Consider the following 19,734-nt stretch of genomic DNA (forward strand, 5'->3'; position numbering starts at 1 on the left):
ATAAAGGGCACTAGATGACGTGGATAAAGGGCACTAGATGACTGATAAAGGGCACGAGATGACGTGGATAAAGGGCACTAGATGACTGATAAAGGGCACTAGATGACTGATAAAGGGCACTAGATGACGGATAAAGGGCACTAGATGACGTGGATAAAGGGCACTAGATGACTGATAAAGGGCACTAGATGACTGATAAAGGGCACTAGATGACGTGGATAAAGTGCACTAGATGACTGATAAAGGGCACCAGATGACGTGGATAAAGGGCACTAGATGACTGATAAAGGACACTAGATGACTGATAAAGGACACTAGATGACTGATAAAGGGCACTAGATGACGTGGATAAAGGACACTAGATGACGTGGATAAAGGACACTAGATGACGTGGATAAAGGGCACTAGATGACGTGGATAAAGGGCACTAGATGACTGATAAAGGATACTAGATGACTGATAAAGGGCACTAGATGACTGATAAAGGATACTAGATGACTGATAAAGGGCACTAGATGACTGATAAAGGGCACTAGATGACGTGGATAAAGGACACTAGATGACGTGGATAAAGGACACTAGATGACTGATAAAGGGCACTAGATGACGTGGATAAAGGACACTAGATGACTGATAAAGGACACTAGATGACTGATAAAGGATACTAGATGATGTGGATAAAGGACACTAGATGACTGATAAAGGACACTAGATGACTGATAAAGGGCACTAGATGACGTGGATAAAGGGCACTAGATGACTGATAAAGGGCACCAGATGACGTGGATAAAGGGCACTAGATGACTGATAAAGGGCACTAGATGACTGATAAAGGGCACCAGATGACGTGGATAATGGGCACTAGATGACTGATAAAGGACACTAGATGACTGATAAAGGGCACTAGATGACGTGGATAAAGGACACTAGATGACTGATAAAGGGCACTAGATGACGTGGATAAAGGGCACTAGATGACGTGGATAAAGGGCACTAGATGACGTGGATAAAGGGCACTAGATAACGTGGATAAAGGGCACTAGATGACGTGGATAAAGGGCACTAGATGACGTGGATAAAGGGCACTAGATGACTGATAAAGGGCACTAGATGACGTGGATAAAGGACACTAGATGACTGATAAAGGGCACTAGATGACTGATAAAGGGCACTAGATGACGTGGATAAAGGACACTAGATGACTGATAAAGGGCACTAGATGACTGATAAAGGACACTAGATGACGTGGATAAAGGACACTAGATGACTGATAAAGGGCACTAGATGACTGATAAAGGGCACTAGATGACTGATAAAGGACACTAGATGACTGATAAAGGGCACTAGATGACGTGGATAGCCGTGGATCAAGGACACTAGATGACTGATAAAGGGCACTAGATGACTGATAAAGGACACACTGATAGCACTAGATGACTGATAAAGGGCACTAGATGACTGATAAAGGGCACTAGATGACTGATAAAGGGCACTAGATGACTGATAAAGGGCACTAGATGACTGATAAAGGGCACTAGATGACTGATAAAGGGCACTAGATGACGTGGATAAAGGACACTAGATGACTGATAAAGGGCACTAGATGACTGATAAAGGACACTAGATGACGTGGATAAAGGACACTAGATGACTGATAAAGGGCACTAGATGACTGATAAAGGACACTAGATGACATGGATAAAGGACACTAGATGACTGATAAAGGGCACTAGATGACTGATAAAGGGCACTAGATGACTGATAAAGGGCACTAGATGACGTGGATAAAGGACACTAGATGACTGATAAAGGGCACTAGATGACTGATAAAGGGCACTAGATGACTGATAAAGGGCACTAGATGACTGATAAAGGGCACTAGATGACTGATAAAGGGCACTAGATGACGTGGATAAAGGGCACTAGATGACTGATAAAGGGCACTAGATGACGTGGATAAAGGACACTAGATGACTGATAAAGGGCACTAGATGACTGATAAAGGACACTAGATGACGTGGATAAAGGACACTAGATGACTGATAAAGGGCACTAGATGACTGATAAAGGACACTAGATGACATGGATAAAGGGCACTAGATGACGTGGATAAAGGGCACTAGATGACTGATAAAGTGCACTAGATGACTGATAAAGGGCACCAGATGACATGGATAAAGGGCACTAGATGACATGGATAAAGGGCACTAGATGACTGATAAAGGGCACTAGATGACGTGGATAAAGGGCACTAGATGACTGATAAAGGGCACTAGATGACGTGGATAAAGGGCACTAGATGACGTGGATAAAGGGCACTAGATGACTGATAAAGGGCACTAGATGACTGATAAAGTGCACTAGATGACTGATAAAGGGCACCAGATGACATGGATAAAGGGCACTAGATGACATGGATAAAGGGCACTAGATGACGTGGATAAAGGGCACTAGATGACTGATAAAGGGCACTAGATGACGTGGATAAAGGGCACTAGATGACTGATAAAGGGCACTAGATGACTGATAAAGGGCACTAGATGACTGATAAAGGGCACTAGATGACTGATAAAGGGCACTAGATGACTGATAAAGGGCACTAGATGACTGATAAAGGGCACTAGATGACGTGGATAAAGGACACTAGATGACTGATAAAGGGCACTAGATGACTGATAAAGGGCACTACATGACTGATAAAGGGCACTACATGACTGATAAAGGGCACTACATGACTGATAAAGGGCACTAGATGACGTGGATAAAGGGCACTAGATGACTGATAAAGGACACTAGATGACGTGGATAAAGGGCACTAGATGACTGATAAAGGGCACTAGATGACTGATAAAGGGCACTAGATGACGTGAACTCGAACTCTAAGTGATATGTAGTAATCAGACCCTTCATGTAAATATAAACTCTAACCTGGGAGGAGTGATATGTAGTAATCAGACCCTTCATGTAAACTCTAACCTGGGAGGAGTGATATGTAGTAATCAGACCCTTCATGTAAACTCTAACCTGGGAGGAGTGATATGTAGTAATCAGGCCCTTCATGTAAACACTAACCTGGGAGGAGTGATATGTAGTAATCAGACCCTTCATGTAAACACTAACCTGGGAGGAGTGATATGTAGTAATCAGGCCCTTCATGTAAACACTAACCTGGGAGGAGTGATATGTAGTAATCAGACCCTTCATGTAAACACTAACCTGGGAGGAGTGATATGTAGTAATCAGGCCCTTCATGTAAACACTAACCTGGGAGGAGTGATATGTAGTAATCAGGCCCTTCATGTAAACACTAACCTGGGAGGAGTGATATGTAGTAATCAGGCCCTTCATGTAAACACTAACCTGGGAGGAGTGATATGTAGTAATCAGGCCCTTCATGTAAACACTAACCTGGGAGGAGTGATATGTAGTAATCAGGCCCTTCGTGTAAACTCTAACCTGGGAGGAGTGATATGTAGTAATCAGGCCCTTCGTGTAAACACTAACCTGGGAGGAGTGATATGTAGTAATCAGGCCCTTCATGTAAACACTAACCTGGGAGGAGTGATATGTAGTAATCAGGCCCTTCATGTAAACACTAACCTGGGAGGAGTGATATGTAGTAATCAGGCCCTTCGTGTAAACACTAACCTGGGAGGAGTGATATGTAGTAATCAGGCCCTTCATGTAAACTCTAACCTGGGAGGAGTGATATGTAGTAATCAGGCCCTTCATGTAAACACTAACCTGGGAGGAGTGATATGTAGTAATCAGGCCCTTCATGTAAACACTAACCTGGGAGGAGTGATATGTAGTAATCAGGCCCTTCATGTAAACACTAACCTGGGAGGAGTGATATGTAGTAATCAGGCCCTTCATGTAAACACTAACCTGGGAGGAGTGATATGTAGTAATCAGGCCCTTCATGTAAACTCTAACCTGGGAGGAATGATATGTAGTAATCAGACCCTTCATGTAAACACTAACCTGGGAGGAGTGATATGTAGTAATCAGGCCCTTCATGTAAACTCTAACCTGGGAGGAGTGATATGTAGTAATCAGGCCCTTCATGTAAACACTAACCTGGGAGGAGTGATATGTAGTAATCAGGCCCTTCATGTAAACTCTAACCTGGGAGGAGTGATATGTAGTAATCAGACCCTTCATGTAAACACTAACCTGGGAGGAGTGATATGTAGTAATCAGGCCCTTCATGTAAACTCTAACCTGGGAGGAGTGATATGTAGTAATCAGACCCTTCATGTAAACACTAACCTGGGAGGAGTGATATGTAGTAATCAGACCCTTCATGTAAACACTAACCTGGGAGGAGTGATATGTAGTAATCAGACCCTTCATGTAAACTCTAACCTGGGAGGAGTGATATGTAGTAATCAGACCCTTCATGTAAACTCTAACCTGGGAGGAGTGATATGTAGTAATCAGGCCCTTCATGTAAACACTAACCTGGGAGGAGTGATATGTAGTAATCAGACCCTTCATGTAAACACTAACCTGGGAGGAGTGATATGTAGTAATCAGGCCCTTCATGTAAACACTAACCTGGGAGGAGTGATATGTAGTAATCAGGCCCTTCATGTAAACTCTAACCTGGGAGGAGTGATATGTAGTAATCAGACCCTTCATGTAAACACTAACCTGGGAGGAGTGATATGTAGTAATCAGACCCTTCATGTAAACACTAACCTGGGAGGAGTGATATGTAGTAATCAGACCCTTCATGTAAACTCTAACCTGGGAGGAGTGATATGTAGTAATCAGACCCTTCATGTAAACTCTAACCTGGGAGGAGTGATATGTAGTAATCAGGCCCTTCATGTAAACACTAACCTGGGAGGAGTGATATGTAGTAATCAGACCCTTCATGTAAACACTAACCTGGGAGGAGTGATATGTAGTAATCAGGCCCTTCATGTAAACTCTAACCTGGGAGGAGTGATATGTAGTAATCAGACCCTTCATGTAAACTCTAACCTGGGAGGAGTGATATGTAGTAATCAGGCCCTTCATGTAAACACTAACCTGGGAGGAGTGATATGTAGTAATCAGACCCTTCATGTAAACACTAACCTGGGAGGAGTGATATGTAGTAATCAGGCCCTTCATGTAAACACTAACCTGGGAGGAGTGATATGTAGTAATCAGACCCTTCATGTAAACACTAACCTGGGAGGAGTGATATGTAGTAATCAGGCCCTTCATGTAAACACTAACCTGGGAGGAGTGATATGTAGTAATCAGGCCCTTCATGTAAACACTAACCTGGGAGGAGTGATATGTAGTAATCAGGCCCTTCATGTAAACACTAACCTGGGAGGAGTGATATGTAGTAATCAGGCCCTTCATGTAAACACTAACCTGGGAGGAGTGATATGTAGTAATCAGGCCCTTCATGTAAACTCTAACCTGGGAGGAGTGATATGTAGTAATCAGGCCCTTCATGTAAACACTAACCTGGGAGGAGTGATATGTAGTAATCAGGCCCTTCATGTAAACTCTAACCTGGGAGGAGTGATATGTAGTAATCAGGCCCTTCATGTAAACACTAACCTGGGAGGAGTGATATGTAGTAATCAGACCCTTCATGTAAACACTAACCTGGGAGGAGTGATATGTAGTAATCAGGCCCTTCATGTAAACACTAACCTGGGAGGAGTGATATGTAGTAATCAGGCCCTTCATGTAAACTCTAACCTGGGAGGAGTGATATGTAGTAATCAGGCCCTTCATGTAAACACTAACCTGGGAGGAGTGATATGTAGTAATCAGGCCCTTCATGTAAACACTAACCTGGGAGGAGTGATATGTAGTAATCAGGCCCTTCATGTAAACACTAACCTGGGAGGAGTGATATGTAGTAATCAGACCCTTCATGTAAACTCTAACCTGGGAGGAGTGATATGTAGTAATCAGGCCCTTCATGTAAACACTAACCTGGGAGGAGTGATATGTAGTAATCAGACCCTTCATGTAAACACTAACCTGGGAGGAGTGATATGTAGTAATCAGGCCCTTCATGTAAACACTAACCTGGGAGGAGTGATATGTAGTAATCAGGCCCTTCATGTAAACACTAACCTGGGAGGAGTGATATGTAGTAATCAGACCCTTCATGTAAACACTAACCTGGGAGGAGTGATATGTAGTAATCAGGCCCTTCATGTAAACACTAACCTGGGAGGAGTGATATGTAGTAATCAGGCCCTTCATGTAAACTCTAACCTGGGAGGAGTGATATGTAGTAATCAGACCCTTCATGTAAACACTAACCTGGGAGGAGTGATATGTAGTAATCAGGCCCTTCATGTAAACTCTAACCTGGGAGGAGTGATATGTAGTAATCAGGCCCTTCATGTAAACACTAACCTGGGAGGAGTGATATGTAGTAATCAGGCCCTTCATGTAAACACTAACCTGGGAGGAGTGATATGTAGTAATCAGACCCTTCATGTAAACTCTAACCTGGGAGGAGTGATATGTAGTAATCAGGCCCTTCATGTAAACACTAACCTGGGAGGAGTGATATGTAGTAATCAGGCCCTTCATGTAAACTCTAACCTGGGAGGAGTGATATGTAGTAATCAGACCCTTCATGTAAACACTAACCTGGGAGGAGTGATATGTAGTAATCAGGCCCTTCATGTAAACTCTAACCTGGGAGGAGTGATATGTAGTAATCAGACCCTTCATGTAAACACTAACCTGGGAGGAGTGATATGTAGTAATCAGACCCTTCATGTAAACACTAACCTGGGAGGAGTGATATGTAGTAATCAGACCCTTCATGTAAACTCTAACCTGGGAGGAGTGATATGTAGTAATCAGACCCTTCATGTAAACTCTAACCTGGGAGGAGTGATATGTAGTAATCAGACCCTTCATGTAAACACTAACCTGGGAGGAGTGATATGTAGTAATCAGGCCCTTCATGTAAACTCTAACCTGGGAGGAGTGATATGTAGTAATCAGGCCCTTCGTGTAAACACTAACCTGGGAGGAGTGATATGTAGTAATCAGGCCCTTCATGTAAACACTAACCTGGGAGGAGTGATATGTAGTAATCAGACCCTTCATGTAAACTCTAACCTGGGAGGAGTGATATGTAGTAATCAGGCCCTTCATGTAAACACTAACCTGGGAGGAGTGATATGTAGTAATCAGGCCCTTCATGTAAACTCTAACCTGGGAGGAGTGATATGTAGTAATCAGACCCTTCATGTAAACACTAACCTGGGAGGAGTGATATGTAGTAATCAGGCCCTTCATGTAAACTCTAACCTGGGAGGAGTGATATGTAGTAATCAGACCCTTCATGTAAACACTAACCTGGGAGGAGTGATATGTAGTAATCAGACCCTTCATGTAAACACTAACCTGGGAGGAGTGATATGTAGTAATCAGACCCTTCATGTAAACTCTAACCTGGGAGGAGTGATATGTAGTAATCAGACCCTTCATGTAAACTCTAACCTGGGAGGAGTGATATGTAGTAATCAGGCCCTTCATGTAAACACTAACCTGGGAGGAGTGATATGTAGTAATCAGGCCCTTCATGTAAACTCTAACCTGGGAGGAGTGATATGTAGTAATCAGACCCTTCATGTAAACACTAACCTGGGAGGAGTGATATGTAGTAATCAGACCCTTCATGTAAACACTAACCTGGGAGGAGTGATATGTAGTAATCAGACCCTTCATGTAAACTCTAACCTGGGAGGAGTGATATGTAGTAATCAGACCCTTCATGTAAACTCTAACCTGGGAGGAGTGATATGTAGTAATCAGGCCCTTCATGTAAACACTAACCTGGGAGGAGTGATATGTAGTAATCAGACCCTTCATGTAAACACTAACCTGGGAGGAGTGATATGTAGTAATCAGGCCCTTCATGTAAACTCTAACCTGGGAGGAGTGATATGTAGTAATCAGACCCTTCATGTAAACTCTAACCTGGGAGGAGTGATATGTAGTAATCAGGCCCTTCATGTAAACACTAACCTGGGAGGTGATATGTAGTAATCAGACCCTTCATGTAAACACTAACCTGGGAGGAGTGATATGTAGTAATCAGGCCCTTCATGTAAACACTAACCTGGGAGGAGTGATATGTAGTAATCAGACCCTTCATGTAAACACTAACCTGGGAGGAGTGATATGTAGTAATCAGACCCTTCATGTAAATATAAACTCTAACCTGGGAGGAGTGATATGTAGTAATCAGGCCCTTCATGTAAACACTAACCTGGGAGGAGTGATATGTAGTAATCAGACCCTTCATGTAAACACTAACCTGGGAGGAGTGATATGTAGTAATCAGGCCCTTCATGTAAACTCTAACCTGGGAGGAGTGATATGTAGTAATCAGGCCTATCATGTAAACTCTAACCTGGGAGGAGTGATATGTAGTAATCAGACCCTTCATGTAAACACTAACCTGGGAGGAGTGATATGTAGTAATCAGGCCCTTCATGTAAACACTAACCTGGGAGGAGTGATATGTAGTAATCAGGCCCTTCATGTAAACACTAACCTGGGAGGAGTGATATGTAGTAATCAGGCCCTTCATGTAAACACTAACCTGGGAGGAGTGATATGTAGTAATCAGGCCCTTCATGTAAACACTAACCTGGGAGGAGTGATATGTAGTAATCAGGCCCTTCATGTAAACTCTAACCTGGGAGGAGTGATATGTAGTAATCAGGCCCTTCATGTAAACACTAACCTGGGAGGAGTGATATGTAGTAATCAGGCCCTTCATGTAAACTCTAACCTGGGAGGAGTGATATGTAGTAATCAGGCCCTTCATGTAAACACTAACCTGGGAGGAGTGATATGTAGTAATCAGACCCTTCATGTAAACACTAACCTGGGAGGAGTGATATGTAGTAATCAGGCCCTTCATGTAAACACTAACCTGGGAGGAGTGATATGTAGTAATCAGGCCCTTCATGTAAACTCTAACCTGGGAGGAGTGATATGTAGTAATCAGGCCCTTCATGTAAACACTAACCTGGGAGGAGTGATATGTAGTAATCAGGCCCTTCATGTAAACACTAACCTGGGAGGAGTGATATGTAGTAATCAGGCCCTTCATGTAAACACTAACCTGGGAGGAGTGATATGTAGTAATCAGACCCTTCATGTAAACTCTAACCTGGGAGGAGTGATATGTAGTAATCAGGCCCTTCATGTAAACACTAACCTGGGAGGAGTGATATGTAGTAATCAGACCCTTCATGTAAACTCTAACCTGGGAGGAGTGATATGTAGTAATCAGGCCCTTCATGTAAACACTAACCTGGGAGGAGTGATATGTAGTAATCAGGCCCTTCATGTAAACACTAACCTGGGAGGAGTGATATGTAGTAATCAGGCCCTTCATGTAAACTCTAACCTGGGAGGAGTGATATGTAGTAATCAGACCCTTCATGTAAACACTAACCTGGGAGGAGTGATATGTAGTAATCAGGCCCTTCATGTAAACTCTAACCTGGGAGGAGTGATATGTAGTAATCAGACCCTTCATGTAAACACTAACCTGGGAGGAGTGATATGTAGTAATCAGGCCCTTCATGTAAACTCTAACCTGGGAGGAGTGATATGTAGTAATCAGACCCTTCATGTAAACACTAACCTGGGAGGAGTGATATGTAGTAATCAGGCCCTTCATGTAAACACTAACCTGGGAGGAGTGATATGTAGTAATCAGGCCCTTCATGTAAACTCTAACCTGGGAGGAGTGATATGTAGTAATCAGGCCCTTCATGTAAACACTAACCTGGGAGGAGTGATATGTAGTAATCAGGCCCTTCATGTAAACACTAACCTGGGAGGAGTGATATGTAGTAATCAGGCCCTTCATGTAAATATAAACACTAACCTGGGAGGAGTGATATGTAGTAATCAGGCCCTTCATGTAAATATAAACACTAACCTGGGAGGAGTGATATGTAGTAATCAGGCCCTTCATGTAAACACTAACCTGGGAGGAGTGATATGTAGTAATCAGGCCCTTCATGTAAACACTAACCTGGGAGGAGTGATATGTAGTAATCAGACCCTTCATGTAAACTCTAACCTGGGAGGAGTGATATGTAGTAATCAGGCCCTTCATGTAAACACTAACCTGGGAGGAGTGATATGTAGTAATCAGGCCCTTCATGTAAACACTAACCTGGGAGGAGTGATATGTAGTAATCAGGCCCTTCATGTAAACACTAACCTGGGAGGAGTGATATGTAGTAATCAGACCCTTCATGTAAACTCTAACCTGGGAGGAGTGATATGTAGTAATCAGGCCCTTCATGTAAACACTAACCTGGGAGGAGTGATATGTAGTAATCAGACCCTTCATGTAAACTCTAACCTGGGAGGAGTGATATGTAGTAATCAGACCCTTCATGTAAATATAAACTCTAACCTGGGAGGAGTGATATGTAGTAATCAGACCCTTCATGTAAACACTAACCTGGGAGGAGTGATATGTAGTAATCAGGCCCTTCATGTAAATATAAACTCTAACCTGGGAGGAGTGATATGTAGTAATCAGGCCCTTCATGTAAACTCTAACCTGGGAGGAGTGATATGTAGTAATCAGACCCTTCATGTAAATATAAACTCTAACCTGGGAGGAGTGATATGTAGTAATCAGACCCTTCATGTAAACTCTAACCTGGGAGGAGTGATATGTAGTAATCAGACCCTTCATGTAAACACTAACCTGGGAGGAGTGATATGTAGTAATCAGACCCTTCATGTAAACACTAACCTGGGAGGAGTGATATGTAGTAATCAGACCCTTCATGTAAACTCTAACCTGGGAGGAGTGATATGTAGTAATCAGACCCTTCATGTAAACTCTAACCTGGGAGGAGTGATATGTAGTAATCAGGCCCTTCATGTAAACACTAACCTGGGAGGAGTGATATGTAGTAATCAGACCCTTCATGTAAACACTAACCTGGGAGGAGTGATATGTAGTAATCAGGCCCTTCATGTAAACTCTAACCTGGGAGGAGTGATATGTAGTAATCAGACCCTTCATGTAAACTCTAACCTGGGAGGAGTGATATGTAGTAATCAGGCCCTTCATGTAAACACTAACCTGGGAGGAGTGATATGTAGTAATCAGACCCTTCATGTAAACACTAACCTGGGAGGAGTGATATGTAGTAATCAGGCCCTTCATGTAAACACTAACCTGGGAGGAGTGATATGTAGTAATCAGACCCTTCATGTAAACACTAACCTGGGAGGAGTGATATGTAGTAATCAGACCCTTCATGTAAATATAAACTCTAACCTGGGAGGAGTGATATGTAGTAATCAGGCCCTTCATGTAAACACTAACCTGGGAGGAGTGATATGTAGTAATCAGACCCTTCATGTAAACACTAACCTGGGAGGAGTGATATGTAGTAATCAGGCCCTTCATGTAAACTCTAACCTGGGAGGAGTGATATGTAGTAATCAGGCCTATCATGTAAACTCTAACCTGGGAGGAGTGATATGTAGTAATCAGACCCTTCATGTAAACACTAACCTGGGAGGAGTGATATGTAGTAATCAGGCCCTTCATGTAAACACTAACCTGGGAGGAGTGATATGTAGTAATCAGGCCCTTCATGTAAACACTAACCTGGGAGGAGTGATATGTAGTAATCAGGCCCTTCATGTAAACACTAACCTGGGAGGAGTGATATGTAGTAATCAGGCCCTTCATGTAAACACTAACCTGGGAGGAGTGATATGTAGTAATCAGGCCCTTCATGTAAACTCTAACCTGGGAGGAGTGATATGTAGTAATCAGGCCCTTCATGTAAACACTAACCTGGGAGGAGTGATATGTAGTAATCAGGCCCTTCATGTAAACTCTAACCTGGGAGGAGTGATATGTAGTAATCAGGCCCTTCATGTAAACACTAACCTGGGAGGAGTGATATGTAGTAATCAGACCCTTCATGTAAACACTAACCTGGGAGGAGTGATATGTAGTAATCAGGCCCTTCATGTAAACACTAACCTGGGAGGAGTGATATGTAGTAATCAGGCCCTTCATGTAAACTCTAACCTGGGAGGAGTGATATGTAGTAATCAGGCCCTTCATGTAAACACTAACCTGGGAGGAGTGATATGTAGTAATCAGGCCCTTCATGTAAACACTAACCTGGGAGGAGTGATATGTAGTAATCAGGCCCTTCATGTAAACACTAACCTGGGAGGAGTGATATGTAGTAATCAGACCCTTCATGTAAACTCTAACCTGGGAGGAGTGATATGTAGTAATCAGGCCCTTCATGTAAACACTAACCTGGGAGGAGTGATATGTAGTAATCAGACCCTTCATGTAAACTCTAACCTGGGAGGAGTGATATGTAGTAATCAGGCCCTTCATGTAAACACTAACCTGGGAGGAGTGATATGTAGTAATCAGGCCCTTCATGTAAACACTAACCTGGGAGGAGTGATATGTAGTAATCAGGCCCTTCATGTAAACTCTAACCTGGGAGGAGTGATATGTAGTAATCAGACCCTTCATGTAAACACTAACCTGGGAGGAGTGATATGTAGTAATCAGGCCCTTCATGTAAACTCTAACCTGGGAGGAGTGATATGTAGTAATCAGACCCTTCATGTAAACACTAACCTGGGAGGAGTGATATGTAGTAATCAGGCCCTTCATGTAAACTCTAACCTGGGAGGAGTGATATGTAGTAATCAGAGGCCCTTCATGTAAACACTAACCTGGGAGGAGTGATATGTAGTAATCAGGCCCTTCATGTAAACACTAACCTGGGAGGAGTGATATGTAGTAATCAGGCCCTTCATGTAAACTCTAACCTGGGAGGAGTGATATGTAGTAATCAGGCCCTTCATTAAACACTAACCTGGGAGGAGTGATATGTAGTAATCAGGCCCTTCATGTAAACACTAACCTGGGAGGAGTGATATGTAGTAATCAGGCCCTTCATGTAAATATAAACACTAACCTGGGAGGAGTGATATGTAGTAATCAGGCCCTTCATGTAAATATAAACACTAACCTGGGAGGAGTGATATGTAGTAATCAGGCCCTTCATGTAAACACTAACCTGGGAGGAGTGATATGTAGTAATCAGGCCCTTCATGTAAACACTAACCTGGGAGGAGTGATATGTAGTAATCAGACCCTTCATGTAAACTCTAACCTGGGAGGAGTGATATGTAGTAATCAGGCCCTTCATGTAAACACTAACCTGGGAGGAGTGATATGTAGTAATCAGGCCCTTCATGTAAACACTAACCTGGGAGGAGTGATATGTAGTAATCAGGCCCTTCATGTAAACACTAACCTGGGAGGAGTGATATGTAGTAATCAGACCCTTCATGTAAACTCTAACCTGGGAGGAGTGATATGTAGTAATCAGGCCCTTCATGTAAACACTAACCTGGGAGGAGTGATATGTAGTAATCAGACCCTTCATGTAAACTCTAACCTGGGAGGAGTGATATGTAGTAATCAGACCCTTCATGTAAATATAAACTCTAACCTGGGAGGAGTGATATGTAGTAATCAGACCCTTCATGTAAACACTAACCTGGGAGGAGTGATATGTAGTAATCAGGCCCTTCATGTAAATATAAACTCTAACCTGGGAGGAGTGATATGTAGTAATCAGGCCCTTCATGTAAACTCTAACCTGGGAGGAGTGATATGTAGTAATCAGACCCTTCATGTAAATATAAACTCTAACCTGGGAGGAGTGATATGTAGTAATCAGACCCTTCATGTAAACTCTAACCTGGGAGGAGTGATATGTAGTAATCAGACCCTTCATGTAAATATAAACTCTAACCTGGGAGGAGTGATATGTAGTAATCAGACCCTTCATGTAAACTCTAACCTGGGAGGAGTGATATGTAGTAATCAGACCCTTCATGTAAATATAAACTCTAACCTGGGAGGAGTGATATGTAGTAATCAGGCCCTTCATGTAAACACTAACCTGGGAGGAGTGATATGTAGTAATCAGGCCCTTCATGTAAACTCTAACCTGGGAGGAGTGATATGTAGTAATCAGACCCTTCATGTAAACACTAACCTGGGAGGAGTGATATGTAGTAATCAGACCCTTCATGTAAACTCTAACCTGGGAGGAGTGATATGTAGTAATCAGACCCTTCATGTAAATATAAACACTAACCTGGGAGGAGTGATATGTAGTAATCAGACCCTTCATGTAAACTCTAACCTGGGAGGAGTGATATGTAGTAATCAGGCCCTTCATGTAAATATAAACACTAACCTGGGAGGAGTGATATGTAGTAATCAGACCCTTCATGTAAACTCTAACCTGGGAGGAGTGATATGTAGTAATCAGGCCCTTCATGTAAACTCTAACCTGGGAGGAGTGATATGTAGTAATCAGGCCCTTCATGTAAACACTAACCTGGGAGGAGTGATATGTAGTAATCAGGCCCTTCATGTAAACACTAACCTGGGAGGAGTGATATGTAGTAATCAGGCCCTTCATGTAAACACTAACCTGGGAGGAGTGATATGTAGTAATCAGGCCCTTCATGTAAACTCTAACCTGGGAGGAGTGATATGTAGTAATCAGACCCTTCATGTAAACTCTAACCTGGGAGGAGTGATATGTAGTAATCAGGCCCTTCATGTAAACACTAACCTGGGAGGAGTGATATGTAGTAATCAGGCCCTTCATGTAAACACTAACCTGGGAGGAGTGATATGTAGCAGCTGTCTGACACCATGCGGACAGGGAGCCACTGTTCACAGCCCTCTGAAGCTCTCTGTCTGGAGAAGCTGTGGAGGTTCTGCAGGGAGGGGAACCGGCACATACGGCTGAGATCATAGAACTGTGGAGGGCTATCCACATCTCTCTGGCCTGGTAACTGTGGAGGATCTCTGGGGAGTGGACCACTGAGAGAGGGGAGACGAGAGGGTGAGGGGAGGAGAGGGGAGGGGAGGAGGGGAGGGGAGGGGAGGGGAGGGGAGGGGAGACGAGAGGGTGAGGGGAGGAGAGGGGAGGAGAGAGGGGAGGAGAGAGAGGGGAGGAGAGAGAGAGGGAGAGGGGAGAGAGGGGGAGGGAGAGTGGAGAGGGGAGGGAGAGTGGAGAGGGGAGGAGAGAGAGGGGAGAGGGGAGGAGAGGGGAGGAGAGAGGGGAGGGAGAGAGAGAGGGAGAGAGAGTGGAGAGGGGAGAGAGGGAGAGAGAGAGAGAGGGAGAGGGGAGAGAGGGGGAGGGAGAGTGGAGAGGGGAGGGGAGGGAGAGTGGAGAGGGGAGGGAGAGAGAGGAGGGAGAGGGGAGAGGAGGAGAGAGAGAGGGGAGGGGAGGAGAGAGAGAGAGGGAGAGGGGAGAGAGGGGAGAGGGGAGGAGAGAGAGAGGGAGAGCGGAGGAGAGAGAGAGAGGGAGAGGGGAGAGAGAGAGAGAGGGGAGGGGGGGAGAGGAGAGAGAGAGAGAGGGGAGGGGAGGAGAGAGAAAGGGAGAGGGGAGAGAGGGGAGGAGAGAGAGAGGGAGAGGGGAGGTGAGGAGAGAGAGGGGAGAGGGAGAGAGAAAGGGAAGGAGAGAGAGGAAGAATGGAGGGGAGAGAGGGGAGGAGAGAGAGAGAGGGGTTTAGGTTAGACTAAGATCAAATGAACAGTTTACAACAATATTATGAACTGATAAAGACATCATGAATGAATATAGTCACTTAAACCTTTGAACACAACAATAAAATACACGTTCACCTTACTAAGCTATGGTATCACCTTAAAGTGCACAATTTCCTTCTCGTCTTGTAGGGTGTGAGGTGGTGTTTCTTGCAAGCAGCACATGTAGAAGGCCGTGTCGTACCTCCTCTGTTTCCCGTACACACCAGTAGGGGTCAGCCAGTTGCCCCATTCATGCAGAGCCCAGATGTTCGGTAGACACTCCAGCTCCCTACACATTCTGATGAAGTTAGAAGGGTTCTCGTTCACCAGCACTCTCCATTTAGCCAATTCACTCTTGTCACAGGGATCAGTTATTCTGGTTAATTCGGGTTGACTGTATAGGTTGTTCTCGATGCTGTTAAATAAAGTACTCTCTTCCTCTTTTGGCACGACTAGAAGTACACCGGACTCCTCGAACGTTTCCCTCACTGCACAGATTCTAAATGCGACGTCACCTGGAACGAGAGAACCCAGTCTCTTCCTGTCAGTGGCGAAGATGGGGGGTCTCGTCTCCGGCGGCTGTTTCACAAATCCCAGTCCAAAATTCGGTGAGCGCCGAAAAGACTGAAAAAGATCAAGCCATTCACTTGAGAAATCTGACGGATCCACCAGACCGCCGGGAAAGACATAAGCATTCGGCATGAAACCACTGGTACCGCTTCGTTTCAACAACAACACTTCATAGTCGAAGGCTAACCTGTCAGGCATGTCGGAGTGCTCACTGATCGCAGGTGCAGAGGTGCCTTTATCGACACATCTTGTCAAACTATCTACAGGGAGTTTATGTCTCGTACCAGCAGCTAGTATGACCGTCGCGGCCTCCTTCCAGTGTCTCAGAGCCGTATTCATCTTCAGGTCGTTTTAATCTCTCATTTCCAATAGTGTTATTCTGAAGCAAAGTCCACAACACCAACGTCAAAATGTTATTGTGTTGATGTGTCGTCATACGAGCAGGGAGGTCAAGGGCGTAGAAGAAGAACCGTGTTTCCGGTGTCTTGTGTTACTACGCCACCTACTGTTGTGGATGACTGATCTTACCATAGCCTCTATCAATGCAGTTCATGATGCTGATAAAAGTGGGTGAAGGTTCGAGTTCAGGAAAGTGATTGATGTTTGTGGTTAGTATTTTTTGGGCAAACATAATTTAAACTTTTTATAAGATGACAAATTAATTTATTTGTGGGATTGAATTACAATTGAAGGGTAAACTGTTTTATTCACAAACACAACAACTCACTATCCTACTTTTCAACTCCGAGAAGAGAAGAGGTTTTGAAACTGTTGAATTCAGTAGTATAAAATCTACATTCAGTTTAGAGTGACACGAATACATCACACAGTAGGCAGTATAAGATGAACCGTGTCCCCAGGTTCAACTGGCAGCTGGTGGACGAGATAGAAGACAACAAGGGACAAATATGTCTTTTAACTTGTCAAATAACTATTAAACCTTAGACATAGATAATATAGAAGTGCTTGAACAGCGCAAACATGAGTGATTTTTAACAATGTTGAGGAAAACATGGCATCATTGTGGTCTCTTATGTTCTCTCTAGTCATGTACAAGAACAGCATATCGTCAGCGTCTCCAATGGCGACCCGTTCCCTAGGGCATAGGGTGTGATTTGAGATGGCGTCCCGTTCCCTAGGGCATAGGGTGTGATTTGAGATGGCGTCCCGTTCCCTAGGGCATAGGGTGTGATTTGAGATGGCGCCCCGTTCCCTAGGGCATAGGGTGTGATTTGAGATGGCGTCCCGTTCCCTAGGGCATAGGGTGTGATTTGAGATGGCGTCCCGTTCCCTAGGGCATAGGGTGTGATTTGAGATGGTGTCCCGTTCCCTAGGGCATAGGGTGTGATTTGAGATGGCGTCCCGTTCCCTAGGGCATAGGGTGTGATTTGAGATGGTGCCCCGTTCCCTAGGGCATAGGGTGTGATTTGAGATGGTGCCCCGTTCCCTAGGGCATAGGGTGTGATTTGAGATGGCGCCCCGTTCCCTAGGGCATAGGGTGTGATTTGAGATGGTGCCCCGTTCCCTAGGGCGTAGGGTGTGATTTGAGATGGTGCCCCGTTCCCTAGGGCATAGGGTGTGATTTGAGATGGTGTCCCGTTCCCTAGGGCATAGGGTGTGATTTGAGATGGCGTCCCGTTCCCTAGGGCATAGGGTGTGATTTGAGATGGCGCCCGTTCCCTAGGGCATAGGGTGTGATTTGAGATGGCGTCCCGTTCCCTAGGGCATAGGGTGTGATTTGAGATGGCGCCCCGTTCCCTAGGGCATAGGGTGTGATTTGAGATGGCGTCCCGTTCCCTAGGGCATAGGGTGTGATTTGAGATGGCGCCCCGTTCCCTAGGGCATAGGGTGTGATTTGAGATGGCGCCCCGTTCCCTAGGGCATAGGGTGTGATTTGAGATGGCGTCCCGTTCCCTAGGGCATAGGGTGTGATTTGAGATGGCGCCCCGTTCCCTAGGGCATAGGGTGTGATTTGAGATGGCGCCCCGTTCCCTAGGGCATAGGGTGTGATTTGAGATGGCGCCCCGTTCCCTAGGGCATAGGGTGTGATTTGAGATGGCGTCCCGTTCCCTAGGGCATAGGGTGTGATTTGAGATGGATGCCCGTTCCCTAGGGCATAGGGTGTGATTTGAGATGGCGCCCCGTTCCCTAGGGCATAGGGTGTGATTTGAGATGGTGCCCCGTTCCCTAGGGCATAGGGTGTGATTTGAGATGGTGCCCCGTTCCCTAGGGCATAGGGTGTGATTTGAGATGGCGTCCCGTTCCCTAGGGCATAGGGTGTGATTTGAGATGGTGCCCCGTTCCCTAGGGTATAGGGTGTGATTTGAGATGGTGCCCCGTTCCCTAGGGCATAGGGTGTGATTTGAGATGGTGCCCCGTTCCCTAGGGCATAGGGTGTGATTTGAGATGGCGCCCCGTTCCCTAGGGCATAGGGTGTGATTTGAGATGGCGCCCCGTTCCCTAGGGCATAGGGTGTGATTTGAGATGGCGCCCCGTTCCCTAGGGCATAGGGTGTGATTTGAGATGGCGCCCCGTTCCCTAGGGCATAGGGTGTGATTTGAGACACACACCAATGGGACCATAGGGTGTGATTTGAGACACAGACCAATGGGACCATAGGGTGTGATTTGAGACACCACCGTTCCCTGGGGCATAGGGTGTGATTTGACACAGACCAATGGGACCATAGGGTGTGATTTGAGATGGTGCCCGTTCACTAGACAATGGGACCATAGGGTGTGATTTGAGATGGTGCCCCGTTCCCTCCTATATCTAGTTCAATTAGGGTTGATTTGAGATGACACAGTTCCCAGGGAAGGGTTGATTATGACACAGTACAGAACCTTCATTATTTGAGACAGTACAGAATAGGGTTGATTTGAGACAGTGCCAGAACCTTCATTATGACACTACAGAACCATAGGGTGTGATTTATGAGACAGTACAGAACAGGGTTCATTATGACACAGTACAGAACCTTCATTATGACACAGTACAGAACCTTCATTATGAGACAGTACAGAACCTTCATTATGACACAGTACAGAACCTTCATTATGAGACAGTACAGAACCTTCATTATGAGACAGTACAGAACCTTCATTATGACACAGTACAGAACCTTCATTATGACACAGTACAGAACCTTCATTATGACACAGTACAGAACCTTCATTATGACACAGTACAGAACCTTCATTATGACACAGTACAGAACCTTCATTATGAGACAGTACAGTTCATTATGACACAGTACAGAACCTTCATTATGACACAGTACAGAACCTTCATTATGACACAGTACAGAACCTTCATTATGACACAGTACAGAACCTTCATTATGAGACAGTACAGAACCTTCATTATGACACAGTACAGAACATTCATTATGAGACAGTACAGAACCTTCATTATGACACAGTACAGAACATTCTTTATGACACAGTACAGAACATTCATTATGAGACAGTACAGAACCTTCATTTCTAAAGTTGTGTCTCAATTGGCACCCT

The 19,734-nt window shown here is 44.7% G+C and overlaps 1 protein-coding gene and 1 long non-coding RNA gene across 2 annotated transcripts; both read right to left on the bottom strand.

Annotated features, from left to right (window-relative positions):
- Positions 1-14,730: 14,730 nt before the first annotated feature.
- LOC127924191 (acyl-coenzyme A diphosphatase NUDT19-like) lies at positions 14,731-16,681 on the bottom strand. Its single transcript, XM_052508643.1, is given in 4 exon segments — positions 14,731-14,888; positions 14,891-14,929; positions 14,932-14,941; positions 15,770-16,681. Coding segments are annotated over 4 exon segments (999 nt in total). The 5' UTR covers positions 16,562-16,681.
- A 2,501-nt stretch (positions 16,682-19,182) lies between these two features.
- LOC127924194 (uncharacterized) lies at positions 19,183-19,733 on the bottom strand. Its single transcript, XR_008117116.1, has 3 exons — positions 19,484-19,733; positions 19,320-19,439; positions 19,183-19,271 (listed from the first exon to the last, which is right to left on the bottom strand). It is a non-coding gene; the product is annotated as an uncharacterized LOC127924194 (long non-coding RNA).
- Between the last annotated feature and the right edge of the window lies 1 nt (position 19,734).

This window comes from Oncorhynchus keta, unplaced genomic scaffold (assembly GCF_023373465.1).
Source record: "Oncorhynchus keta strain PuntledgeMale-10-30-2019 unplaced genomic scaffold, Oket_V2 Un_contig_3787_pilon_pilon, whole genome shotgun sequence".
NCBI lineage: Eukaryota > Metazoa > Chordata > Actinopteri > Salmoniformes > Salmonidae > Oncorhynchus > Oncorhynchus keta.